The sequence below is a fragment of the Brachyistius frenatus genome, unplaced genomic scaffold (assembly GCF_029030835.1).
Source record: "Brachyistius frenatus isolate BFR_SWC_R1_liver_20210118 unplaced genomic scaffold, ASM2903083v1 Contig_5, whole genome shotgun sequence".
Taxonomy (NCBI): Eukaryota; Metazoa; Chordata; class Actinopteri; family Embiotocidae; genus Brachyistius; species Brachyistius frenatus.
The window spans coordinates 6756589-6783630 of NW_027210604.1; the positions used below are offsets into that span (position 1 = coordinate 6756589).

The window sequence follows — 27042 nt, forward strand, 5'->3', positions numbered from 1 at the left end:
ATGCAAAAGAACTGATTCATTTTAAAACAGGAGGTTAAAAAAAATGAAGAAAAGTAAACAGGAAGCTCCAGGTTGTCTCTTTTAGTCTGTCCACTTCAGAGTTAAGCGTGCGACACAGTAGACAGTGAGGTGCGGTTCAGACAGAAAGCTAATGCCACCCAGAGCTGTAGAAAGAACGACAAATGTGTGGTTGTTTAGATTAATCAGAGGAAGACGGTGTTTCTATTACACAGGTGTGTTTTTCAGCATCTTCTGTGTTTCCCCCGCAGGTACTGCTGTAAAAAAGAAAAAAAAACATGGCACTGACAAACCCCATGCCCATGGGCCCTTGGAAGGTAAGCTTAATCTTCACATATATGTTTTGTATTGTTTATGGGGTGAGTTAAATATTCAGCTGTATTCGCTTCCTTCTTTCATGGCTTTTGTGCTTTTCAGATCACTGTGTACGACCAGGAGTTCTTCCAGGGCAGACGTATGGAGTTCACCGCCTGCTGCCAGAACATCATGGAGTGTGGGATGGAGAACATTCGCTCCCTGAAGGTCGAGTGCGGCGCGTACGTACCCAGAGAGTTTTTCCTCACTTTTGGAAATGTTACAGCTGATTTAATAAACTAGAAAGGAACAACTTTTCTTTAGATTTTGGTGGATTTAAAAAAAAAATGTGCTGATCATTTATCTCCTTGGTGTCTGACTTACAGCTGGGTGGGCTACGAGCACTCCAGCTTCATCGGCCAGCAGTTTATCCTGGAGAAGGGAGACTACCCTCGCTTTGAGGCCTACAGCGGCAGCAACTCCTACCGCATTGAGAGAATGATCTCCTTCAGGCCCATCTGCTGCGCTGTAGGTTGCACAGAACAACCCTGAGTTGACATTAGCTTCGTCTCAGCTCGTGCTAAACCTCCATTTCTCCTCCTTTGCTCAGAGCCACAAGGAGTCCCGCATGACCATCTTCGAGATGGAGAACATGACGGGTCATCAGTTTGAGCTGTGTGATGACTACCCCTCTCTGCAGGCCATGGGCTGGATGAACAAGGAGGTCGGATCCATGCACATTCAGAGTGGAGCGTAAGTTCACCGTCATGATGTTCGACATTAACTGAAGTATAGTATATACACTATATACACAATACTTCACAAGAACATCACTACTTTTACCTACGTTTACTTGATTATGGAAGTGTGTATATTTAATTAGCATGTTGTTATTCCTGCAGCTTTGTGTGCTACCAGTTCCCTGGTTACCGTGGCTACCAGTACATCATGGAGAGTGACTGTCGCGGAGGAGAGTACAAGTGTTACCGTGAGTTTGGCTCCCACTCCCAGACTCCCCAGATTCAGTCCATCAGGAGGATCCAGCACTGAGAGGGGAGCGCTCCCTTCCTACCTCTTGATCTCCTCCTCCTCCTCCTCCTCCTCCTCCTCCTCCTCCTTCCTTCTTCCTGCACTTCCATCCCTCCTTCTCCTCCTCCTCTCCTGCAACCTCAATCTCCCCAGCTCGGCTGCTTCGGCTAGGCATAGCAGGATCCGGGACTGGACTTCAGGTGCTCACTGGCGTCAGTTGTTCACAGCACTTTTTTTTTTTTTTTTTTTTCAAGAAAACATCTCAAATGAAAGGAAAGATGTAAGAAAGACAGAAAATAGGAATGACAGAATTGAGCGAAAAAGTTGATTCAGTGTCAAAGAGAGGCCTCACCTGCCGAGGTTGGCTTCAGAACGGTGAAAACCCCTCAAAGTTTTTGCTCTTTTTCATCTCCACCATTGATGGCATAATCTCATCATCATCATCATCATCATCATTGTCTTCTACATCAACACAACAACCAGTCTTGCTGTTACTGTGATATCCATGACTGCCTGTTCAAGACGATGAATAAAGAGAATGAGCAAAGAAATACAGAGATTCACGATGTTTACATGAAACTCAATCACATCTGTGTTTTGTCTTTCTGTACCTGCAAATTTGACACCTCTGGAGAGCAGCAAACACCTAAAATTATAATCAACCTGAAAAACATGTACTTGTTTGGTGAAACCTTTGAGCAAATAGCCAAATTATGCAAAGAAATTCACCTCTTTAAAAACCCTTGACCTCTGTACAAATCCACAGAACCTTATTTTAATCAGTGAAACTTTCAAAGTTTCCAAAGATAGCAGATAGGCTATGTGAGGATTCATTTTGGGTTCAAATGTATAAAATGGTGCACAAGATTTCTGCACTGTTTCCATAGAAACATGATGTGCAAAGTTCAAGTAGGCTAAATACGCTGCTATGAAATATCATATAAAAGAACTGTCAAAAAAATACAGAATTGGGTCAAAGTTTAAAGCTGGTTAATATGAAACTTGATACGACGGGGTTATTAATCACCACACAACTCTTTTCATATGCAGTCTATGCTCACAGCAGACGAACAAACCTAAGCGCCACCTGCGGTCAAAGATCTGTTTGCTCTTCCGGTGTCAAAAACACGTGAATACAACAGACCTACCTGCATAGCTGTGCTCTAGATAACACTGAAGCCACACCAAGTGTACACATAGTGAATAAACAATTAAAGTCTTTGGCTCCTCAGCAAAGAAAAAAAATTCTGCATTAAAACTCCTACTTAAGTAAAAGTACAGAAGGTACCAGTTGCTAAAACAGAGTTGGAGTATCAAAAGTAAAAGTTTCACAGTAAATAGAAATAGTAAATAGAAAGCACTTTAGAGGGGCAGCCTGTCCTTGTGAAACATGACAATCTGCCCTCACTGGTTTTTTTTAATAGCCCTACTTTACAATCCAAAGTTATTATGAGCCCATTGAATATTTTTGATGTGAAAAATAAATAGCCGATGTAAAGTGCAGTAGTTGCTACTATCAGATAAAAGCAGAAGAATAAAAAGTACAACTGAGATAGGTCATTATATTCAAGTAAAGTACAAGTAGGTCTGCCTCAAAAGTAGCCTACATCGGTAAGTGGTTATTTTCCATCACTGCCATTCGTAGCTTTAAAATGATACATCAAGCAAATTCTGCTGATTATGTTTTTGTATTCTTACCCAAGTAAAAAAAAAATTTATGTAAGATTTGCAACAGGGTGTTTTGTTTTGGTATTTCCACTACTAAAACGAAAGATGTGCCAGCACTGAGGCCTACCTGCAGGACAAAGCGTCATCATCATGTAAAATAATCTAAAACCAACAATACGCGTATTTAACCATTAAACAACGAGGCTGTTGAGGCTCTACTATCGTCTTTCACATTTTACTTCACGACAAATGGGGGTTTAGGGAGATATGCAATTGCGGCAGGAGACCGCTAGAGGCCGCTGCGGGCGAAAGGAAAAGTGCGACATTTATTTCTTCTTGACGGCTAATGATGACGTGCAACAACAAACATGGCAACCAGCAGTAACTACTGGGAAGGTAAGACGTGTTTCAGTGTCTAATTTAAAAGAGATAGCTGTATGACAGGTACATGTTTTATTGTTATTCGCCGATTCCCGGTCTTCTACGTCTAACAGGTTCCGTTCATAATGTTTACAGCCACGTGGAGGAGGTATCTCCAGCTAACTCCACGCTAACCTGTTAGCTTGTTGGTCTTTAACGTCGAAGTTGAAAAGTTTGTTTGTCAAAAGTTTGTTTTCTATCAAAGTGTGTAACTTTGGCTGTTTTACCCTGTGCGACCTATTTGCAGGAAAATGGACAAAAGTAAAATAAAGAAACAGCAATGCAAGTTTTATCCGAACAAACGTGTAGCAGCATTAACAATTTAGTTGTTCGTAAGAAAAGAAAAGAAAAGAAAAGAATAGAATAGAAAAGAATAGAATAGGATAGAATAGAATAGAATAGAATAGAATAGAAAAGAATAGAATAGAAAAGGATAGAATAGAATAGAATAGAATAGAATAGGATAGAATAGAATAGAAGGATAGAATAGAATAGAATAGAATAGAATAGAATAGAAGAAAAGAATAGAAAAGGATAGAATAGAATAGAAGAATAGAATAGAATAGAATAGAATAGAATAGAAAAGAAAAAGACTAGAATAGAATAGAAGAAAGTCATTGCTATTGTATTGTAGTAAAATCCTATGAAATTAGAATTGCAACTTCCGGTAAGTGCCTAAGGTAACAAATAACATGATCTTATATTGAAAAATAAGTAAAATACAATAGAAAATATAAAGTGCGGCGGTGCATCGATTGAAACAGCACATAGAATAAGATTATTGTACATATAATTACACTATTGCACGTTGATTTTTTTTTTAATAATTGCTAGAAGAAAGATATTATTGGACATCAAATGATTAATATTATTGCGGTCGATTAGGAGTCTGTGCAAGAGGCAGCAGATCAGTGTCCTCCAGGGAGGGAAGAAGGCAGCCATGATGTTTTGTGCTGTTTTATAACCCTTTGAAGAGCCTTGTTGTCAGCTGCTGAGCAGCCGGCCTCCCACACTGGGGGGGGGGGAATGACCGTTTTTGAAGCTCGAAGATTTTATAGCTTCTGAAAGGTTAAAATATTAAAGACTAATGCTGAAACATGTACGTCTCCTCTACCCTGCTACGACAACGTGGCCCAGTTGGTGTAATTTCATGCCACGCTCAAATACGAACCAGCAGCATCCGCTCCATCCTGTCTGCTTCTCGTTGCTGAGTTTTCAGTCTTCATTTTCTCCACGTTAAATGTGTGTCTGTATTGTGAAACGCGTGTTTCTCTGTTTCTTCACTCAGATTTGCGTAAACAGGCCAGGCAGCTGGAGAATGAGCTGGACCTCAAGCTGGTCTCCTTCAGTAAGCTCTGCACCAGCTACAGCGGCAGCAGCAAGGACCAGAATAAAAGAGACAGCAGGTCAACAGCACCGTCCTCACCTCACTTCATACAACAGGGACGATATCTGACTCAAATGAAACCTGCAGAGATGCTTGAAATATATTTGTGCCATCGGAATCTTTGGAAGGTGCCATTATTGACACTTTTACATTTGGACTAAATAAGCAAAATTTTTGATTAATATAGTTTCTATTTTTTGTTTTATATCAATTTAATTCTTGGCTGAATATCATGAAAGCAGTATTTGCTATTTTGAGCATCGACCGCTCAAAAATGTAGAAATCGATGTTAAAATTTCATATTTTCCTGATTAATTGTGCTGCACTACTCTGGATACTAAACATATTTTTGTCAGACATGGATTAAGAAAAAGAAAAACTTGAACTTGAACCTAAACACTGTTTCCTTTTCCTTCTTAAAGCAGGTCTGATTCTCTCGGCTCATCTCAAGACAATATGCTCGTGGCCATGACGACTGAGCTGGAGCAGCTCTTGGCTAAAGTAAATGTCCCACACTAAGAGTCACAGTTGATGTAGTTTCAGTGTTTCCCTTCAGTGGCAGCTGATTGTCTTACCTTCTGGTTTTTTTATGCTGTTTCTTCTGCAGTTGTTCAGACTGTTAGCATTACATTGCAAGCTTATGATAATACATTTCTCTTTGATACAAAATGTATTTTATTGTAGTCTAATATTTAAAATTGCATCCTGTTTAAAGATCACCCAAGACCCATAAATACCATGGTTTCTATGGCTACTTGAGATTAATTTGATCTTTCCTTGGCAGCTTACAGCCGTCAATGACAAAATGGCTGAATACACGAACACCCCTGGAGCTTCGTCACATAACGCTGCGTTGATGCACACCTTACAGAGACACAGAGACATTTTACAGGTACATACATTAACTTTGCTTTGTTGTATTCGTGCGTTTCAGCTCCACGTGTAAGTTGTTGTTAATCTTTTCTGCAGCTTGAAAGAAGAGACATTTGTGTAATTGTAATATATTTTGGCTTTGTGAATTCCCTTTGTGTTATTATGTTTGTGTGCTGACTGTAGTTCATCATATTTTATCTTGTAGGACTACACTCACGAGTTCCACAAAACTAAAAGCAACTTCTCCAGCCTGCGAGAACGAGAGGACCTACTGGGCTCCGTTCACAGAGACATTGAGTAAGTACCATCAGACAACAATAAAAACAACAACATTGTGTAGTTTAATCTCAGCACATACAACATAATAGGAGTTGTTGATGAAAATTTAACAGGTGAAACGTTGCTTTGATATTCAGTTTGTGAATTGATAACATGACAAAACTGGGCTGTAAATAATGATTATTTTCAGTATCAGTAAATCCAGATACTGTTTTCTTGATTGATCAAATAATACTTTAGTCTGTAAAATGTCAGAAAATAGAGAAATATGTTAATCAGATTTTGCCAGAGAGCAAGGTGTCATTTTCAAATTTAAATATTGACAGAGAATTATCATTTATCTCCTGCACACTGATGGTAAAAATTTAAGTTGTTAAAGATCTCTGCCATTTGTTTCTCTGCTTTTGATGCTGCACTGATTGTCAGATTTGGTTAAAATTTCATGAGACAAGTAACTAGTGATTATTTATGATTTGTTTTATTTATTTGATTAGTTTTGTACACTTTTAAATGTGGGAAAATGTGCAATGCCCATTATAAGTTCACAGAACACAAGCTTGTATATTCATATTGCTGTTTTTTGAACAAACTGCCAGTCAAAAATGAAAAGAAATTATTATAAAAAATATTTACATTGAGAAGCTGGAAGCCGAAGAAGTTGTTTAAAATTTTTTTTTTAAAAAAATAAAATAAAATCTTTTAGGGGGATTCTAAGTTATTGCATTGATTCTGACGATTTCTTAGTTTCAATATGTTTCTTGTAAGTCCCTAAACTTTATAGGAACGCAGCACTAAATCACTGGAGTGCTCTAATCCTGTGTCATCGCAGCACTGTCAGCCTTTCCCTCCTGAATTCCTTCCATCCCTGTTTTTTCCCCCACACACCGTTTCTTGTGTTTTCATCTTTCCTTCCTTCCCTTTCTCTTCCTTCCTGCTCTGTACATTTTTGCTGGTTATTATTAACCAGCAGGAGGCGGAAATGTCCAGTTTGTGTGTGAATCCCCACACACTTTAATACTTTCCATTCCCTCTATCATATTTCCTCCTCTAATAAGAGACACCTCCTCGTATTAGCTGGCCTCCCTCCCTCTTTGTGTCTATATATCTCTCTCTTTCTCTGGGGATATATTTCCTAAGTGCCTTCTACAGTAAATCAAACCACAAGGCTTTCATTCAGCCAAAGCTGGGGGAGAGTGGTTACATCTGGGCTCCCTGATATAGAGAAATGCTTCTTCAGGGGTGGAGATGGAGAGCAAGACGGTCAAGATAGAGGAAGGGAGGGCGGGGGGGGAGTCGTTGTCCTCATCTGAAGTTCACCTTTGATGAAAACTATGAGAGTCAATTGGAATTATTTCCATAGACATGAGAGGTGTGGAGAAACAACGAGACAATGAGGGATAATGGATGATGAATTGAATTGATGATCAGTCCACATTGGGAGGAGGAGGAGGGAGGGGCGGGGGGAGGGGGTAAATAAGTGATGGACGACGGCACTTTGGGTTAAGCAGAGCTAATCACTTAAAAGCCTTCAAGCAGGAAGTTCATAATCAGCATCTGGGCTTCAGTTCACAAGAGGGAGTAAAACACCAGTTTCAGACTGAAGCAGCGACGGGCGATAGGCCTGTTTTTGATGGTGTCTTCTCGCTATGATGCTGACATGTATGTTTTTTAACACCATGTCTAGACTATTGGATGGATTGCAATGAAATGAGCTACACACATTCATGTTCCCTTCAGGTTTCCATTGTAATAACTTTGGTCATCTTTTACATCTCCGCCTCTTCATCGGGTCAAAATCTCTTGCCCAACGGATGACTTCCCTCATCAGCCTCCGCCGTTCTTTGTGTTCAGTGTTATTTGGCAAATGTCAGTATGCTAAAATAAGATGGTGACTATGGTAAACATTGCCATTGTGAGCCTTTGCCTACTGGTTGTGTCGTGTCATGTGGTAACGACTGGTCTGTTGTTGACGGTTGCATGTCAAACCTCTGAATCTCCCGCACCACATTTCCTGTCCTTCCTGCCCGGATCTGTACAGTCTCTATTAAAATATAGGTGGAAAAAAAAAGGAATAACACTGTTTTTGGTTTTACATTTCCTCTATCCTGTCCAATTCTCCTTCTTTTCATGTTTCCCACTCTTTTTTTTTTTTTTTTTTTTTTCTTTGCTCAGGTCCTACAAGAGCAGCTCGGGGGTGAATAACAGAAGGACCGAGCTCTTCCTGAAGGAACATGAACATCTCAGAAAGTAAGACCTTTCTTTAGAAACACCAGAACAGAACTGCAGGAAATTATTACGCGCTTGCACAAAAAAAGCCAACAACTTTGTCCCTGTTTACGATACAGTGGACTTAACTTTGAGTATGACAATTTTGCTCCGTGACGTGTTCGCTGTAATTCTCATAATGAAATGGGGGGAAAAAATGAGCATCCATTAGTTCAGATACAGCCTAAAAGGAGTTAATGCTATTATTCTGCAGTCTGTTCTGTTCCCAGACACGGACTAAGTGGGTATTGTGGTGTGAAACGCAACAGGCAGCCTGTATGTGCTTTTCCTTGTTTGTGGTTACGTGTACATGCATGTCATTAGCTTTCTAGACATGTTGGTACTCACACTACCTCGTGGGTGATCATGTATTTCTGGAACATTTTCACACGACAAACAGAAGAATGTAAATTAGGACACGTGTGGACGAAAAGGTTTCATAGTGAGTTACAGCAGCTCGTGTTGTCAGTGCGTCGTGGAACAACGTAGCTGCTGAGTCATCAACATGAAAAGAGGAAAAAAGAAGAGAACAAAATAATACTGATACTTTAATAGTGGGTATCTGATGACACCGAGCCCAGTTCTGTATTTATATCCATCTACATGATGAAAGTGTGTGTCTGACCGTCTGAAGGGGAAACGTAAGACTTGGTGTCGCGGCGCTGCATCAGCTCATGGTAAATGTAAGATTATGTTCGCATGTGGCAATGAAGGGGTGATACAGCCACCGAGCAGTTTCCCCTCCCGGGACATCCACTGTTAAACAAGCACATTGTACATTTTCTCGTAATCTTTTCTGTTGATGGAGCAAAGTGCCATTACAGAGACTCGGGGAGGCTCATCCGGACTTGAACTCACTCTCATGTTTCTTTATTCACTCACTTAAAGTTACATTTGTCCACGTTGATTTTTCTCAACATTGTGCTAAAATCCAACCAATTTTAAAACACTGTGGGGTTTGTAGCATTGCTTTGTTCTGTACAGTTTCCACAAAATCAGCTGGATTTATGACTGTCCTCTCGATTTACTTCCTGTTAACAGAAATGTGATGTTGTCGCAGCAAAAATAACCAAAAGTAGACCATGAATTACAAACAACACCAAAATATTATCCGAGTATGTATTTATTTACACAAATTGAACATTAGAACTGTATGTGGAAATATACTGGGGTATTTACAACATTAGAAAGGTTTTTTAAGTCCTGCTTTAAGGCATACCCAACACAAATTGTGAGTCTCATTAATCATTTATCAACATGTTAAATGAGGCACGTGTTTAAATTCTTTATCAGCACGCATGATTTTGTTTTCATTGACTTTTACATAGAAAAATGTAAAGACTTTATCACAGATCTGAACACAAGTGACGGCATCTCTCTGTACCTCTAATGTAAGGTCTAATTTTTCATCCATGGCTGTGGCTTCTGATTTGTTAGACTCAATCTTAAATCTGAGTTAATTGACGCAATATTTTCGAATTCTACTTTTATATTTAAGTGATGTTTTACAGCAGACATTAATGTTCATTTGTCTTTTAACACTTAAAAAGTAGTACAGTTAAAAAAAAACATCAGCCAGATGCTTATTAATATGAATCACTTTTACTTTCAGACTTAGTGCGTCATTTTTTTTTTTTTTTTAACTTAAACCACAAAACAAGCACAAGTCACAAATTTGAGTTCTGACATTTAAACTTCAATTTCACTTTGAGTTTGCGGTTATGAACCAAAACATGTGAAACCGCAGCGTGTCTACTGAGAACAGATCAGGAGATTTAATCACGAATCAGAAATTCCAACCAGAATGGGAATCGTGTTTTCCTTGGTTTAAATAATCTTTTTTTTTTTTTACACTTTAAGTGGATGATTTAGTTTTCAGACTCCATATTGAAGGTCAAGGTGTGTTTCTAACTAGTTCTTCTCTGCAGTTCAAAACTTCTCGGAGAATAAACCACATTGTTCTTGTCGTGTTTTGTGAAAGAGACATTATGTTTAAAAAAAAAAACACATAAAAAAAGACAGAACACCTCAAGTTCCATTAATTCTTCAAAAGATTCTTCACTTGAAGTATGAATTTCAGCAATATGGAAAAACTTGCATCCTTGGTTTGTTCCATGGATTTTGCTGATGTTACCCAGAGAATAATTTCCCCCCCAATATCAGCTGCGGAGCTGCAGAGATCAGTGATGGTGTCGTAAAACTCTCCAGATGATCCCACAGAACGTTACGTTTAGACGCGTTTAGATAAACATGTCGTGGAAATCCTCCCGGTCTGCAGAAGTTAAAGTTACCTTTCACATTAAACTCATTCTCAGCTCCAATCTTCCCGTCGCGACAACGGATGGAAGTGTTGTTGTTGTTGTTGTTGTCAGTGTTATCAGACCTAAAAAGATGAAGACAAATATTGAAAGAAATATTAGGCTGTTAAATCTCGTGCCGACACTCGGCAGCTGAGTCGCCTTGTTAGTGCAGTCGGCATGTAATGTTTGATTTCTGTTCTGCATTATCGCATCTGCGGCACGGCAACCGCTTAATGTGTAACGTGTAAATGTAAACAGACAGAATAATATACAAGATGGAGAGCATTCAACCAGTCTTGAAGAGTTGGAGACAGACACACGTGGAGTCTGAGACGTTGACCGGTGCCGAGAGATGGATGGAAGGAAACACGTCTGTGATTTGTGAGGACTCGTGTGATCGTCTCCGTGGTGGTTCAAAGTTCATGTCCTCATTTCAACAGAATCGAAGGAGGAGAGGGGGATGTTTGTTTAATAGAGTTTCATCAACGAATGTTTAATACTGAAACCAAGAAATCGTCCCGTATCATCTCAGCATTGACAGGTACAGAGTGATTTAGTTGATTTTAGGTCTTGTTTATGTTGATTTCAGAAAAAGGGGCAAAAATTGCTGGTTTCAACTTTTTAAGTTTGAGTAGTTTCTGGTTTAGTTGGTATTCTATACCAGCAAACTGAATGTCTTTGGTTTTTGGACTCCTGGTGAGAAAAGAAAAAAAAAAAAGCAATTTGAAGACTTCACCTGACGGTCTGGGAAGTTATGAAGGGCATGTTTCACTATTTTACAACAATTTCTTAACAAAATAATTGACAGATTATGTTTCAAATTGAAAAAAAAAAGAAGTGATTTACAGTTTTAGACGTGATGAAAACTATTCAAATAATCAAAATTACACTCAACAAAAATAGAAATGCAACAATTTTGTTTTTGATCCTGTTTTTCAACGTGTTATTGTTCATCACATTGATTCAGTTTATGTCCATATACACAGTATCTGATGTTGTGATTTATTTCATTTCGCTGAATTACCGCATCATCACTTAGAAAAAGTGAGCTTAGATGTGGCAATATGAGTATTTTGTGGCAAAACTATATCATGATTTTAAATAGAGGACTGACTATTGCTTGTAGCTTGAATGTAAGGCTTTTTGTTATCAATCACATTGATCTGTGCTCTGATTGAGAAAGAATGTTGGTTTGTTTGTTTATTTTTTTGCTTCTTTTTCTTTGGGTGTGTTTCAGTTGCACTCATATTTGGTATTTGAAGGTGAAGGAGAAGGAATTTTAAGGCCAAGAAGACTCTTTTCAGGCAGCTAATGAGAGCTGATATGTATGTGTGTGTGTGTGTGTGTGTGTGTATATATATGTATATATAAGGACAGACTTATATTATACAGTATATGTTTATACAGAATATTTAGTGTTCTGTATTATAGATGTACACGGATAAAGAATTTCTAGATATTTCAGTCAGCTCTCCTGCATAGACAAAATCAAATAATTGCTTGAAGCTAAATCTATACTGCTTTATAATCTCATACTGTAGTGGGGAGAGTAGGTCCACATATAAAAGAAGTGAATAAAGAGAAGCAGAGACATGAAAAAGCGAGAGGCTGCCTCGTCTGTGGACTCTGCCTGCTCACGAAGCATCGTCAGAAATAGCAGAGGACGGCAGCAGAGAGATTGTGGGAGAGGTTGACGAATAGATGGAGGAAGTATAAAGCACCGTATTGATTTCTGGTCTCCAGCGGAGTCCGACAGGATGCTCACTGCTGCCCTTCCAGCCTCTGCTCAGTCCCGGACTGAACACTTCATTTTTCTCTCCATCAATTATCTCAGCAGCTAGTGGCAGCCGGCTGAAACCTCGTCCACGTGTGTGCAGGCTCAGTTTCCGGTCTTTCTTACATACGCCTAAAGCAAATAAGAAAGGTCACCGCCTTAAAATTCATTTACTCGCATGTTCAGAGCAGAAATAATACTAATCGACATGAATCGGCTTTCCTAAAAATCCTCCGGGATGCAGCACTTTGCCGTCTCTCGCAGGAATCAGAGGAAGCGCAGGCTTCCCCCGTGTGCTGCTGAATCATCTCGTGACTCTTAATAATTATACATTTGAAAAGGTTATTTTAGGAAGTGGACATCTTTGACTTCACTGAAGAAGGTGTTTCTGATGACTTGATCTGACTTTTGTCTTCTTTTCTTTCCGTTTCATGTTCCCAGCTCCGATAGCCTTATTGACAATGCAATAAGGTAAGCTGTACCGCTCCATTCACTCTCCTCCTCTCTGCTTTCACTTTCAGTCACTCAACATACACACACACATCATAAGCAAACACAATACCTTCAGGTCTTTTAAAGCCTCCCCACTGTCTAGCTCATCAGCTGAAACCAGCTTCAAGTGATGCTGTGAAGACAGCAAAACGGCCTCTTTTGGTGCCGCTAATCCCTCATGGTTTGTCTCCCTCCAGTATCGCCATGGCTACCAAAGAGAACATCACATTTCAGCGTGGGATGCTGAAGTCCATTCAAACCAGGGTCACAACTTTGGCCAGTATCCTTTGATCATTGAAATTACCTCTCTTCCTTCTCTCTTGTTTGTTACTTTGTCTGCAAACATGTGAAAATGTCCACTTTGCGTGTTTGCACAGGTCCATCTGAGTTGCATCCGGCCTGTGAAATGACTCCACCATTAGCCTCCATTTATTTATTTTCCAGCTTGTGTTGGGAGCTGATGCTTTCTGTCTCTTACTTATTGCAAGGAAAGGAAGCCCGGCTTGGATTTAAATCATTCTCCTTCACCACACTTCCCCGCCCCTCAGATCGTTTCCCTGCCATCAACAGTCTCATCCAGAAAATCGATTTGCGCAAGAGGCGGGACTCTTTAATTCTAGGTGTGGTGATCGGCGTCTGCACTGTACTCCTGTTGCTCTACACGTTCCACTGATTCGCTGGTCATCTGACTGACCAGGACAAATAAACATTCATTGTTGCTCCGTCCAAGTGTCGCCAAGACGTTTTTTTTACCCTCTCATATGTTTCTTCATTTACCCTCCCTAAAAACATGTCAAAAAGAGTAAAATTATTCTACTTTAAATATCACAGTCTTAATTAAAACAAACGAATTTCAACCCTCAGTTTGGAGGGTTTATTTATTTTCTGAATTATGATAACATTGCCATCTGGGAATTTTGTGTAATATAACGCGTTATAAATGCACAAAGTCGTATTTTACGGGGATTGTTCACTGTCGATGTCGTACTTTCTTAAATAAAGGTGATAAGCTCACTTTCAAGTTGGTCATGCTCATTCAAGTTTATTTCAGACATGCAGAGCTATGGCACAGTAAACCAGTCATACAGTATAAATGTATAAACATGAACATCAGAGTGCCAAGATCAGTGCATACAAGGGGGGATCAGCCCCGTTCATATCTTGCAGTATATTGTAAACATAATGAGTTTTAGAGATCCACACGCTTCAGTTCACAATCAATTTATCATCGTTAGCACGCAAAGCAACATTGTCACATATGACTGCAGAAGGGTATTGTTGTAATAAACATACATGTGTTTTTATCGTCATGAAAACAAAGTATGAAAAAAGGTTATACGTCCGCCCAAAGCCACAAAAGTCCAGCAGTGTCGAACCGAAAGGAAAGTCAGTCTGTACTTTGTTGCAGATATTCAAAAAAGAGGACAGGCAGTGGCGACATTACAGACTAGAGGTGCACTGAATGAAGTCTTGTTTTTATTTTTTTTTTATTTACACCATGCACAAATCCTATTATGTGTGTTGGTTTTTTTTTTTTTATGAAGATGATGGTGTTGTCTACTTTTGTCTTTCAGACATCCTCTTAATGATGCTGTAGGTGTTTGTTTCGACAAGCAAAATGTAGCGCCATCCAATTGTCTGTGTGTGAGGCAGGTGTGTACTAAAGTACACTAGTCCACTAGTTTGGATTAGGAGCGCTGACTGACAGTCGGACCCGATGACTGAGTGCAGCCTGTGTGTTCCTTCCTGGGTCCCTGAGTTTCTGGGGTTACTGGACATGAGTGTTGCTAGAAAAAGAAGAGATACGACCTGCGCCTTGTTTCCTCCTTTTTGTTCCAAAGTCCATAGCAGACAAAACAATAAGTTGTACTTTAGAGTCTCTTCAGCTTGTTTTCAACTGAGATTTTGTGCTTTTTTTTTTTCCATCTTCAAATTGACACCTCTCCTCCTCTTTCATGTGTGCAAATTCGAGATCAGGTGAAGTTCAGAGAGACTCCTTCCATCCCACAGTTCACTTCTGGGTCTCTGAGATACGGAGAGAAGAAAAATTAAGATACACCTTGTCATACTAAGACTTGAGTGTGTGTGTTTTTTTTATGTCTTTCCTCCATACCTATTGTAAACACTATGAAGATGATTACAGCCACACCCAGCAGCATTGCGAGAGTGCTGAGCAGCAGAGATAGACGCCCGTACTTCCTTGCTCCTTCAATGTCTCCTGTGTGGAGAACAGACCTCGACTAATAGAAAGGAAAGGAAAGGAAAGGAGGAGATCAACCCTTCATTATTTAAATGCAACATAGAAGCTATGCACCTGTAGTGCTAACAACTATATTTAGAAAACACCCAAAGATTTAAAGCACACAGATAATCTATATAAAGAAAGTTCAAACACATGTAGCACTCACCACATTTGCATACCACAAAGCACAGATGTTGAGCGGCACGGCGGGACACAAACAGGACAGCACGGCGAGCCAGAGATAAGTCGGGGGTGCGGACCCGGGCGGCACTGGGGAGGGCACCGGACCCAGGCTGAGCCGGGACGTGGAACGGGCTGGGGGCTGTAGGTGCCCGACAGAGCCCGACTTTAGCGGGGATCTGTGTCCGTTCTGTTCCGCGTTCAGAGACCGGATGCTCCCTCTGATGTTGAGGGAGAAGGAGTCGGACGGTTTGAGATTGCTCTGCCCGGTGGGCTCGGTGGTCGCGGTGCTCAGTAGCTTCTCCGTGTCCTGGAAATCTGTGGGGTTGGAAACTTCCCTCTCGCCGAGGGCGCTTTTCCCATAGGTTGCATCAGTGTTGATAGCCATCTCTGAAAGATTAGAATCTCTAAGTCGTATTATTCGTCTGTCCGCGCCGCCTTCCTATGGAGGGAGATGCTGAAGAGTCTTCCTTCAGATGCTGTCCATTGGGGGTCATCAGATTAAATATTATAAATTCAGAGAGCGTAATTCAAGGCAACCTATTTAATTAGGCAGTCTAACTCCATCCAAATTTCTTATTGATGAGCGAGATGTTATTGATGTCTGAGTTCCTCTCGCGTTTAGTTGGCGGTGAGCGTCCGGACGCACGCCTTGCCTTTTACCCCCCACCCCCCTGTATTATGGAGTGAGGTATTACCGCATCCCTTACATCTCCCCAGCACATCCCCGGTGCTTGATGCTTATTTATGCTCCAGGCGAGGCGTGTGACAATGCAAAAACAACAATTAAACCTCTTTTGAAGTGAACACGCGCGGTGCGTAAAAGCTTTCCATTTACGCGCGGGAGTAGCCGTTGGATCAGCATATCGGACTCCGCACAGGGTGTGTGAGGGAGAAAGAGAGAAGTGGAGAGGGAGTAGGGCGGATACCGAACCACAAGCCTCTCAACATATGCACGACCTGCTGACTCAGATACTCATGTAAAGTTGTATTCTGCCATATTAAAGCGTCCAACGGGAGCCTCGCTCTGTCACGCTAGGGGGCCCCTAAGTCCGCCTTTTTCTGCCTATTTACAAAAATGACACATATGAGCATATTTATTTGTGCATTGAAAATTTCTTACCACCATGTATGGCTTTATCAATCACCTGCCAAATTAGTTTCTATTTACATATTACTGAGTAACCATTGGATCAGTCTCGAATCATTGAAATCATTTATTTCAGTAAAAGTAACAATATGTACACACACACGCACACACACACACACACACACACACACACACACACACACACACACACCAAATTTGCCTTAGTTCTTGGTGGTTTGGATTCCACATGTTGAAGACTTTCCTTTGAGATTCTGCTCCATGTTTGCTCCCACAGTTGGAAAGAGTGGTTATCTGAGTTTCTGCCAACCAGTTTGGATATTGCCCCCTGACCTGAGAACTACCACTCACTGAATGTTTCATTGTTATTGTTGTTTATTTGTTTGATTTTCACATCACTCTCAGTAAAAAGGACTGTTGTGATGAAAATTCCAGGAAATCAGAAACACAGCCAATCTGGCACCAACTATCTCGCTGAAGGCCCAATCTGATGTTTGAAGTGAACATTAACTGAAGCTCCTGACCTGCAGGATTTTATGGATTTTATGCTACCACATGATTGGCTGGTTTAACAATTGTGTGAATAAGTAGGGGGTCCTTGTAAAATACCAGGTGGGTGTATTTACTCCATTACAATTAAAAAAATCCTACATTTAAAATGTCACTTAAAAAAAAGTATTTAAGTATTCGTCAAATCTAGGCCAACTTAAAGTATCAACAGTGAAAGTACTCATGCAGAAATATGAGAGTTATAGTCATATATATATATATATATATATTGACATTTATATATATATATATATACATATATATATGACTATAACTATATATATATAATATTATTAGGTTGTTATTAGTACTGATACTTTAATGTGTAATGAGCACTTACACTAACACTATCATGTTTTAAACCTAACATATCTTTAGTAAAATGTTAATTTGTGAAAGAACTTGTAACTAAAGCTGTAATAGAGTAAAAGGTCAAATATTTCTCCATGAAATGTAGTGAATTAGACGTATAAAACACCATAAAAGATGAAGTACTGGTACGCTGAATGTAGACTTCACTGCAGTATTGAGTAAATGTATTTAGTTGCAATCCAACACTGAAAAATCTGATGCATCATTCTAGATTAACTACTCAAAAACTGAAGTTGGCTCCACTTGTACTCGTTATAATACATCATATAGCTATTATTAATATTAATTATTATAATATTAATATTACTGCATGTCCAAAAACAATCCCCATTAAAAAAAAAAGTCCTAACACTGAAACAGGCATTCCTGTATGATGAATTATTTGTAAATTTTGACTCTTCATTTCGCTGAGCATCCGAGCCTTTCCTACCAGGACGGTCATTTTAAAGTTGCCGTTATCTTGTGCCTTTCAGACTTCATTATAAATCTGTGTAAGCGATGGAGCAGTTTGTGATTGGATCTGTGTTCTGTTTAATCTTGTTGCACACGTGCAGCATGATGAAATGATGGTGTATATTAAAATAAAACTGGGCTGTCATTGAACTTCCTGCAGTGAACTGTAACTGTAGACTAGTTCATTTAAATAACAGGTGGATGTGGATACCATGAAGATGTGTTTCACAGAGTATCGTGAATTAGGAAACTTGGTTTGAGAAAATCATTACACATTAACTTCTGGATAGATTTTAACACAATAAGCCTTTGTTTTATTCACGGCATGGAAAATCCAATCAATGGTAATTCACCACGAGGTTGCAACAACCCCATTGACTTTATGTGCTTCACTGTCCTGCAGTGAAATCAGGCTCTCTGACGCCCTCAGCCGTGTTGCAACCTCAGTTCTGCAGACTACTACGTCCTCTGGTGGTGATTTTGAGAGACTGCAACAAGACCCTGAAGCTGTAGGACTCAACTGTCGCCTTATCTTGCTTTACAAATCCCAATTTATAAATCGAAAATATAATTTCTTGTCACTACAAACCACTATAGCACATTCAGATTTATTATGAAAAGTAGCCGAATGCACTGCTCATGTCCTCCAATCAGATTTATATCAGGAGGACCGGTGAAGACTTACCTTGATGTAACCATGTAATGTTTAAGATTTTTTTTTCAGCTGACCATCTCCTCTGACTGTTTTCCTTATTAAACTTTCAGATTACAGTAATAAAGCAACACTTTAAGCTGCAGCTAAAGCTAAATGAAGTAAATATTTTTCATCTCTAAACATTTTAACCTTCTGTAAATCATCCCAGTCCCTCCCCCCAGTTGGATAATCGTGACTTCACCAGTGAACATGCTGTGAAGGAATTCCTTCACAGCCGGTGATGCCTTCAGGCCCTGAAGAACAGACGCTAGGTAAGTTGTATTTTGTTTTCCTTCTGGTTTATATGCAACAGCAGTCTAACTGGGCACACACAGTCCTGACTAAATTCCAGCTTGTTGACTTGTTAACGTGAGAGGAGACTTCCAGAGAGCAAACACCATGAAGTATACCTGAGACCAATTTACTTTGTCAATTTGACTCTTGAAGAACATCTGAATTCACTCTGATCTTTCCTGCCCTGCGTTAATGCGATCACCAGATACTTAAAAGTTAAAAGCGATTAGGCGTGACACATTTTTGAGTGCTATTGTGAGTGTGTTATTCTTGGTCTTCAGTGCTGCTGGTATGCGTTTTATTGTCTGTAGCATGAGGTTCACAACAATAAAGCTCAAATCTGGGAACATATTTAGTTCTTTATTGTAAGAAAAAGAAACACAATCAGACAGTATTTAGGCAAGTATTTGTGAGATAAAGACAACATGCGAGACCCTAAAATACATATTCTAAAGTGAAATAAGACATTAATGTGATGAACACAGGGAAATAAAACAGTGGTGGCTCAAATCTGGCAGGTTATAAAACTCTAGTCTGACTACAGAGTGTGAAACGCCGTCTTCCTCAGTTTCATTCCCACCGCCCTTCATCCGCTTCCTTTTCTTGAGTCATCCGGGGCAGGGCTGACCAGAGCAGTTCTTCAGCTGGCAGCTTTAGCATGTGTACAGGAACATAAAGCTTGCCAGTGAAGAACTGCTGTGTGTCAGCCATTTGGAGTCATGGGTTAGGGAGCGCTGGGAGTCAGCCAGCGAGCGTGAGAGTTCAGAACAGGCAGCCTGGAGTGACGCACAGGCACAAACAGTGACTCCATCTCCTGCGTCTTCTTCTGCTTTAGGTGCGCGTATTTCTGCAGAAAGAGAAGAAGAGGTTGTTTAACTTCCCCTGTAAACTCCCCACTCCAGCAGCGTGGGCATGAGGTGGCCGGCAGCCAGTCACACACGTACAGTAAGTGGGTGCGATCAGCTGTGAGTAAGTGGGTGAAATGAGCCGATATGTTGAACGCCTGGGGAGATGCACACAAGATCCTGCATCAGATTACCGGGAGGGACACTCGGCTCTGCCTCTGCATGTTGTACGGTGCCAGTAAGAAATACTTCGATACTTTTTTCTTAGTTATGATGCTGAAAATCACAGACCGGCCTCTTGAAAAAAAAAAAATTTTTGTCAGTTACCGTGGTTACAAAGGATGAGCTAGAGGCGATGAAGAGGAGTAGACCGTCTCTACATGAAGGCAGAGATCCTGTAATCCCTTTAGAAGCCCAGAGAACTATTTGTTTGTGAAGTCTTAAATGTTTAGGAGTTTTCCAGAAAGAAAACTTGTGGCTCCACTGCAGCTATTTCAACACACTCAGTTGGACAGTAAGTAATCGGTAAGTTTACCTGTAGGACAGGTAGCTAGCCGGACAGAGATGATGATTTACTCAAGATACCCACTAACTTTGTAGATCCTCTGACTTTTCCTCTAACACCACTGACATTGTAGTTTTGGATGGAATATCTCAACGTTTTTTTTTTTAATAACTAACTAATGTGATTCCCATAGTAGAAACTTTAACGCACAACATGGCTGAAGTCACTATTTTAACACAAACCATCCTCTTTCCATCACCAAGTGTTTTTTGTGCCTAAAACCAAACCAGGAGCGCTAATTTTGGAAACGCTTCTGTGGTTCGTATTTTAAGGTCGGAACAACCAACCTACATGGTCATATTGTTAGTCATGATCAAAAACGTGTGACTCTATCTCGAATGTCACTCCAACACAGACCTTGAAGTGTGTATATTGTCTGGAGCTGATTTAAGGAAGTAAATCTGAAAATAAATATAGTTTACCCACTGAGGTTAAATATGCTGAAAGTTTGGATTTTTCTTTTTTTTTTTTTTTTACCACAAACAGACACGGTTAAAGCAGGTCAGCGCTTTACTTATCTTCACAGAATGTAATCTTGTGTTGATATTAAGATATTGAAGACATCTTCCACTTCTCTGGTTGACGATGAATAACACATGCTGTACATTCCTGCAGCAAAGAAAGCCAGAATAATCTCGGGTATTTGAGAGCCGTGTGGACTGAGTGCAGTTGGGGGGGGGGGGGATTTATGAAAATGTCGACAGGACTTGTGAGACAACACTGCTACAGGGAGAAATAATTTTGTCTCGCAATAAGTTTGGTTTCACTTTTGCGTCAACCTGGACGCACCGGGGCGTCCTATCTATTCCGACATATAACTTTGACAGTTAATATGGAAAATACTCGGGGTGTGCCGTGAAACACCTGTCATGAGTGGGTGAGTCAGCAGAGGCTCGGACTGCCTGTTCTGACTTGTGACTGATGTACAAGTCTCCAGAATCAAATCTACTCCTCTTATTTAAAACCACTTGAAGAAATCTGTTACTGCTGTGCCACATTTTTCACTTGAACCTCGGTCAAATCAAAGTCCAATAAACCTTCAGAAATCAGGCGTTGATTTCTTAAAACAGCGAGTCATGTAACAGATTTCTGGACTCCAAAATGGCGTCCGTTAATTCCAGTAAAAGTTGCTCTCCTGCTCTGCCTGCAGGACTTCCACCTCTCCTTCGTTCCCAGAGTCTGCAGTCAGAGCTGAGGCTGGTTAGCTCGGCCCGTTTAAACCAGCCGTGCTCTCTGTCTCTCGCAGGATCCAGTCTTCGGTTTGTTTGAAATTTTTGCTGCTTTAACTGCTAATACAGCCGACCTTCACACTTCAAACTCATCTTTTTGTAAACACAAAAATGTGGCTGAGGTCACACACACACACACACACACACACTTTGTGATGGCTGCAGTCCATGCGACAAAAAAAAAAAAAAAAAAAAAGTTTTCCGTCTTCCTGGTTTGCTTCCACTTTGTGTGGCCCACTGCACTGGCATCCTCTGGACTTCACATTGAGATGTCGTGCCCATAGAGATGGACTTTCTAGGCTCTTGAAAAGATTTGCAAATAATGGGATTCATTTTACAAAAAGACAGAAATGTGCTTTTTGTGCCACTTTAAGTGTCCGGGCATCAGTTTAAAATCATGTGTCGTTTAAAATGGTGGCCCATGGAGGAGACGCTTAATGAGCTACTTTTCTTTTTTTTTTTTTTTAAAGCTACTTTTAAAAGGACTTTTTTTTTGGCGCAGTTGACCACCGGGAAACAAGACCGAGGGTGCTTTCACACTTGGTACTCCTTATCGTACTCATGTACGTTTGAGTCCAAAGTCCAATAGCCCAAGTTTGATAAGTGAAAATATTTCACATCTAGCTGTTCCAAATTCAGGGTGTGGACCGCTGTTGAGATTATAACGTCGTCAATTCTCTTCTATCTCACCTTTTCAAATCTTAAAAAAAAAAGCAGTTCTGCACCGCCTCACTTCCTAGAAACCTGCGTATGCCCGCTTCTTTGCATGACAGACGAAGTTTATAATTGATTGTCCTCCTTATTGTCTGTGCATCCAAAACAAAATCAGCAGCAACGTGAATACTCCGTTGTGCAGTTAGCTGAAGGAACTCTATCAATTGGTTTTGCTTGTTAACCGTGTATAACAAGTGTCGTGTGGATAATGTCGTAAGTGCACTCGATTAGGCAAATTAACGCGACGTTGAATGTTGCCAGCAAGGGGAGCTGGGAGTGCGTCGGTCGTACTCGGGCGTCGGACAGATTGATCATACCTCACTGGGAGCTTTTCCAAGTCCACAGCAAAGCCTTAGAAACAGCGCTGGGTTGTGTGGCGATTTTGGTCGTAGTGGCCAAACTGCGTTACTACAACTTCCGTGTTCATCCCATGATGCACGCTGGCACAATGTGCATTTTGTCACACACGATCACTGGAGAGCGTTACAACCCGACAAAATTACTTCTTTTTTTTTTAACTCTTTTTTTTTTTTATAATCAGAATTTGATCCATTCAGTCAAATAACATTTGGAAAGTCTAAGAGCCTGTTGTGAGTGCATATGTTCTTGCTTGACTGGGAAGGACGCTCACGCGCATGCTCTGTGGGTCCAAAACTGTTGAGGCGTGCAGAATATCCAGGCATCTCAACAAGGAAACACGGAAATATTTGGGAAATTTTAAGTTTTGCCGTAGGTGCTACTGAGCAGATTTCATTCAAACGAATGAGGCGCTGCAGTTCCTCTTTCAGGTGGAAATTAGCTTAATGCTAATGTCACCGTTCATGGCAATCCATCTTCCAGTGATATTATTGGCTGGACCAATGAGGGGGAGCGACAGGCCGACAACTTAATCTCTAGACATGTGTTACCAGCATTACCAAAAAAAAATGGCAGCAAGACATGTCTAATCCAATTTTTTTGCAGTGTGAAACTTTAGCAAAAGAAGGCCGTCGAGTTCATCACATCGCTATCATTACGTGAGCTCAACCCTCACACACACACACACACACACACACACACACACACACACACACACACACACACACACACACACACACACACACACACACACACTCCTGCTAGTATTCCTCTGCATGAAGTGAGGGAGAAGGACGTGCAGTACAAGTCCTCGGGCCACCCACAGGACCACTGACAAGTCTTAACTGTTGATTATGGCTGCCACAACCTCAAACTGAAACTGAATTAGTTATTTGTTCCGTAGCGCACCACTCCCTCCACAAACAGTGACCCTGTATCTTTATGTTCACAAAGACGGCCAGTGTTGAGCCCCCCCAACTCTTTTGCTGTGCCACTCTTTCCCATATCTCCTCTTCTTCTTCTTCCTCTTCCTCTTCCTCTTCCTCTTCTTTTTTTTTTGGTCTTTCCTGACTCCTCTGTCCTCTCCACCCTCTCTCTTGGTCAGATCAGACTGTCCTGCATTCCTCACATTCCAGCTGCGTATGTTAGAAATTCCATCCGGCTGCTGTGGGCTCGCGCAGTCTCCTCCACTCCTTCTTTTCCGTCCCTCTATTCCTCACACATCCCCTCTCTATCCGATCTCCTCTACATCTGGTCTGCACTGGACCAGGCTTTGCAGTCAGGTTGACCCTTGCCCTCCCCCCTTCTCCTTCCCCTTCCCCTTTCCCCTTTCCTCTTTCCCCTTCCCCTTCTCCTTCCCCTTTCCCCTTTCCCCTTCTCCCTTCCCCTTCCCCTTCCCCTTCTCCTCTGTCTGTTCTGGCCTGGTTGGAGAAAGTGAGGCCGACAGGGCCACATGACAGGCAGTGTGGAAGGCCTTGAGACAGGCTTTTATACATGGGGCAACAGTGAAGAGAGATAACACGCAAAAGACTGAGCTTATCTCGGGCTCTCTCTGCCACAGCACGGAGGATAAGAAAGAGGAAAGACACAGTGGGGTCGAGCGGACAGGATGTGCGTGTCCCAGAGAAACGGGAATGATGGTGTGTAAACAGGAGGGTTTGAACGAACCGATGAGGAAGTCCTGATATTTTAGCTCTTGAAGAGATTTTTTTTTTTTCTTATTGAGCTTTAGCTACATGTACGAGAGCAGAGTTTTGAATTTGTTGGTCTGGAGAGCTTCTAATTGTGTTTTACAGAAGAGATAGATAAAAAAAAAAAAAAAAAAAGAAGAAAGACATGAGCGGGTAGAAGTATCCGTTTTCTGCTGAAGGTGAAGCGACGGAAAAAAAAAAGTCTTAAGACCGTGACCAGGTCGGATAGATGTGTCAGAAAAAGACAACGAGAGACCTCTCGCCAACTTCAAGCCCACTCATTTGATCTTTTTGTGTTTTGGGTCATGCTATTGTGTGCGAATACCTCATGAGGTGACGAGATAAGACGCCCAAGTCTGACTTTGGTTTTGCACCAGTGGAACCGTCAGCGATGAAAACTATGTGCCAAAAGAGATTTTACCGTTGATGCTTCAGCCCTGCCAGTGGAAACACACGGTAATTAAATGCGTGCGTGCGTTTCACATATCAATTCAGGTACATTCCTCTGCTGTGGGTGTGGCCCAGTTGGAGAGTGTTTACTGCCCCAGATTGTAGTCTGTAATATAGACTGATCATTTTAGACTGGGAATGGGGACAAAGACAAGGAAAGGGCGGTGGCTTTGGCAGCGCTGATCACAGTGCAGAGAGCCTCGTTTTTACACTCTGCTGCTCGCTGGACTTTTAAAGCCGTCTCACTTTAACCCGGAGATCACGGCAAATAAGGAGCGTAGGTTGTGTTATTTGCAAGGAGGGGTAGCTGAATGCCGTTCTGAATTCAAGGCACTGCTGGGAAATGGTAATGTGCTGTATGAGGCCTGTAAGCCTGTCCTCAGGCAGTCGGTGCCATTTTGTTTAAAAGAACTGGATTTTTTTTTTTTTTTTTTTTTTTAAATGAACCTACATAACATATCTTTTCTTGCCCCATCCTCCCCTGACAAGGCATGCAATAGGAATGAAGGGTGTGACCCAAGTTGAGCAAGATGGCTTCACTTCTGCAAATGTAGGCAATAAAAACAGCTTAAGTGAGACTGCGAGGCAAACAACACATGTAGGCAAAACGAGTTGCCTTTTTAACTGACATCCTGTCGTTGCCATGTGATCCTCATTGACAGAGTGGTTTATGTCACACTCTGGGTTGCAAATGGCACAAATGCAGCTCGTGACACAGTCTATTGCGCATTCCTACCGGCACACTGAACTCTGGCTCCGCAATTATGTAAGACGGTTCTCCACCGATGTAACACAGTGAGCTTTTCCTCCCCTTACCGTTTCTCCCGGACTTATATATACACATTCACTTTGCTTTTAAAGATGCTTTATACAAGTGCAAAAGACTATAAAGAATATATATATATATATATATATGTATATATGAGATGAGGCGACTTGAGAGCCCAAAGCTGAACAGGAGGCCTAAACACATTGTGACATCACATGCTTTAAGAACGTTTAACTGGTCCTTATGAACATCCACAGTAGTACATTTGAGTTTATAAACTTATCTTTCATTTGAGGAATCTTCCGTCTCTGCCAGGTGACTGCTGGTGTCACTGCATTTCTGAGAAATGACTCGGCCTCAGTTATGATCCTGACTTTCACCTATCCCCTACTTGAGTGCAGGCTTTTTCCTTGGCCTATTATGAACTCAGCAAATTTTAAGAGGCTTTGAATGCTGACACTTTCTGATAAGTTTGGATTATATAAATGCGTACCTCAATTTGCCTCCGCAACATCGTGCTACAGTCTATAAACCCAGCATTTGATATAAAGAATGAAAGGTTTCCTAGTTTTCAAACACAATAGATTTAAACAGATTGAGGTAAAAACAAATCTTTTTAGCGCTGATAAGACGCTGTCTGTGTGTCTTTGCAGGCTTCTCTGTTCCCTTCTGTATTCATTTAGACTTCTGAATTCACACAGATCTTCAGCTGCTGTTAGCCTTTGTGAAGTAAATGCATGTACAAATACTCCACGCAAGCACATCATCCAAATGTAAATTAAATGATTGCCGGTTGTAGTGTGGTGGCCAAATGTCAAATTTCTATGTTGCCCATAAATCCTATGAGCTCCCCTGAGTCAGTGGGCCTGGACACACAGACAGGCCTTCAGCCAGAACTCCTCTAACGTCAAATCTACATCCTGGACAATCTGTCGACGCCGAAATGTGCAGAAACCTGCCGCTGGAAAACTGAAATCAGACATGCAGGAGGTGATTTTTCTTTTACTTGGAAAGAGTCACGTAAAGGACGGTTTCCTAGTTGCCATTTTCATGCAAACTGGGTCATCAAGCCGCCACCGGCTAAATCAGGCTGACAGGATCAAGCATTTCGCCAGCAGGAACAGACAGACAGCCAGTAAGTAACGCGCCCCACCTTGACCACCGGCCGGGTCGCTCCTGCCTGCTCCAGCCCATCTGGACGGTCCAGCGGAGTTCAGGCTGCCTCGCCCATTGCTCGGCGGAGTCCTGGACCTTCACTTGGGTGTGTCGCTGCCTGTGGATTTGTTCTACGTCCACGATATAACAAGGTTTGACAGCATTTGTGGATCTGGAGCCTTTTTATCGCGGCGGCGGAGAAGGTAGCGCAGGACTTCAGCCCCTTTTACACAACTCCTGCCTCAGTCCTCCCTCCCTCTCCCTCTCCCTCTCTCTCTCTCTCTCTCTCTCACTCACTCACACACACACACCCAAGCGAGACACACACCCGGCTTCCCACTCCGATCAGCTGGCAGCGTAATGACGTAGGCAGCACGAGAAACGGACGTCAGAACCTGCACGGATCTGACGTAGACACGCAAGACAGCTGTGTGCGTGCCATGAGGCAGCAGATTGACCTGCTTATAAAAATTCACATATAAGGAGTTTCATTAGCAGCAGAGCTCATGATTTCTAGAGGAGAAACAACCTTTTTTCGGTGGAGGAAGTATTCGGGTTCATTGCTTTAAACCTCTA

General features: G+C 41.3%; 3 protein-coding genes and 1 long non-coding RNA gene across 6 annotated transcripts; 2 read left to right on the plus strand and 2 right to left on the minus strand.

Moving 5' to 3' along the window:
• Positions 1-296: 296 nt before the first annotated feature.
• Positions 297-1414, plus strand: LOC138635119 (beta-crystallin A1-like). The gene is made up of 5 exons (XM_069722452.1): positions 297-335; positions 436-554; positions 699-840; positions 923-1065; positions 1215-1414. Exons 1-5 carry the CDS (start codon positions 297-299, stop codon positions 1360-1362), a joined length of 591 nt encoding a protein of 196 aa, XP_069578553.1. The 3' UTR covers positions 1363-1414.
• A 1941-nt stretch (positions 1415-3355) lies between these two features.
• LOC138633288 (Golgi SNAP receptor complex member 1-like) lies at positions 3356-13820 on the plus strand. Of its 3 annotated transcripts, none has more exons than XM_069719442.1 (9): positions 3356-3405; positions 4718-4835; positions 5239-5317; positions 5601-5708; positions 5895-5986; positions 8141-8215; positions 12749-12778; positions 12997-13079; positions 13348-13820. In XM_069719442.1, the coding sequence occupies exons 1-9, from the start codon at positions 3378-3380 to the stop codon at positions 13470-13472; spliced, it is 738 nt and encodes a 245-aa protein (XP_069575543.1). In that variant the 5' UTR covers positions 3356-3377; the 3' UTR covers positions 13473-13820. The 3 variants fall into 3 exon arrangements, with proteins under 3 accessions (XP_069575543.1, XP_069575551.1, XP_069575559.1); XM_069719450.1 differs by having other exon boundaries at positions 5242-5317; XM_069719458.1 differs by lacking the exons at positions 3356-3405; positions 4718-4835 and adding an exon at positions 4925-4944.
• On the minus strand, positions 13821-16038 carry LOC138633306 (trafficking regulator of GLUT4 1-like). The gene is made up of 3 exons (XM_069719471.1): positions 15208-16038; positions 14913-15039; positions 13821-14824 (listed from the first exon to the last, which is right to left on the minus strand). Exons 1-3 carry the CDS (start codon positions 15607-15609, stop codon positions 14811-14813), a joined length of 543 nt encoding a protein of 180 aa, XP_069575572.1. The 5' UTR covers positions 15610-16038; the 3' UTR covers positions 13821-14810.
• Positions 16039-19032: 2994 nt separating this feature from the next.
• On the minus strand, positions 19033-26807 carry LOC138633315 (uncharacterized). Its single transcript, XR_011311874.1, has 2 exons — positions 26465-26807; positions 19033-19538 (listed from the first exon to the last, which is right to left on the minus strand). It is a non-coding gene; the product is annotated as an uncharacterized lncRNA (long non-coding RNA).
• Positions 26808-27042: the final 235 nt, after the last annotated feature.

What these genes read in the sequence shown, in the direction of transcription:
- LOC138635119 (XM_069722452.1), top strand. Translation starts at nt 297, where the DNA reads ATGGCACTGACAAACCCCATGCCCATGGGCCCTTGGAAG. An exon ending in CTGAAGGTCGAGTGCGGCGC is followed by an intron (nt 555 to 698) that starts GTACGTACCCAG and finishes TCTGACTTACAG; the next exon opens with CTGGGTGGGCTACGAGCACT. An exon ending in ATGCACATTCAGAGTGGAGC is followed by an intron (nt 1,066 to 1,214) that starts GTAAGTTCACCG and finishes TTATTCCTGCAG; the next exon opens with CTTTGTGTGCTACCAGTTCC.
- LOC138633306 (XM_069719471.1), bottom strand. Translation starts at nt 15,609, where the DNA reads ATGGCTATCAACACTGATGCAACCTATGGGAAAAGCGCCCTCGGCGAG. An exon ending in CTTTGTGGTATGCAAATGTG is followed by an intron (nt 15,040 to 15,207) that starts GTGAGTGCTACA and finishes CCTTTCTATTAG; the next exon opens with TCGAGGTCTGTTCTCCACAC.
- LOC138633288 (XM_069719442.1), top strand. Translation starts at nt 3,378, where the DNA reads ATGGCAACCAGCAGTAACTACTGGGAAG. An exon ending in GACACAGAGACATTTTACAG is followed by an intron (nt 5,709 to 5,894) that starts GTACATACATTA and finishes TTTATCTTGTAG; the next exon opens with GACTACACTCACGAGTTCCA. An exon ending in GAACATGAACATCTCAGAAA is followed by an intron (nt 8,216 to 12,748) that starts GTAAGACCTTTC and finishes TCATGTTCCCAG; the next exon opens with CTCCGATAGCCTTATTGACA.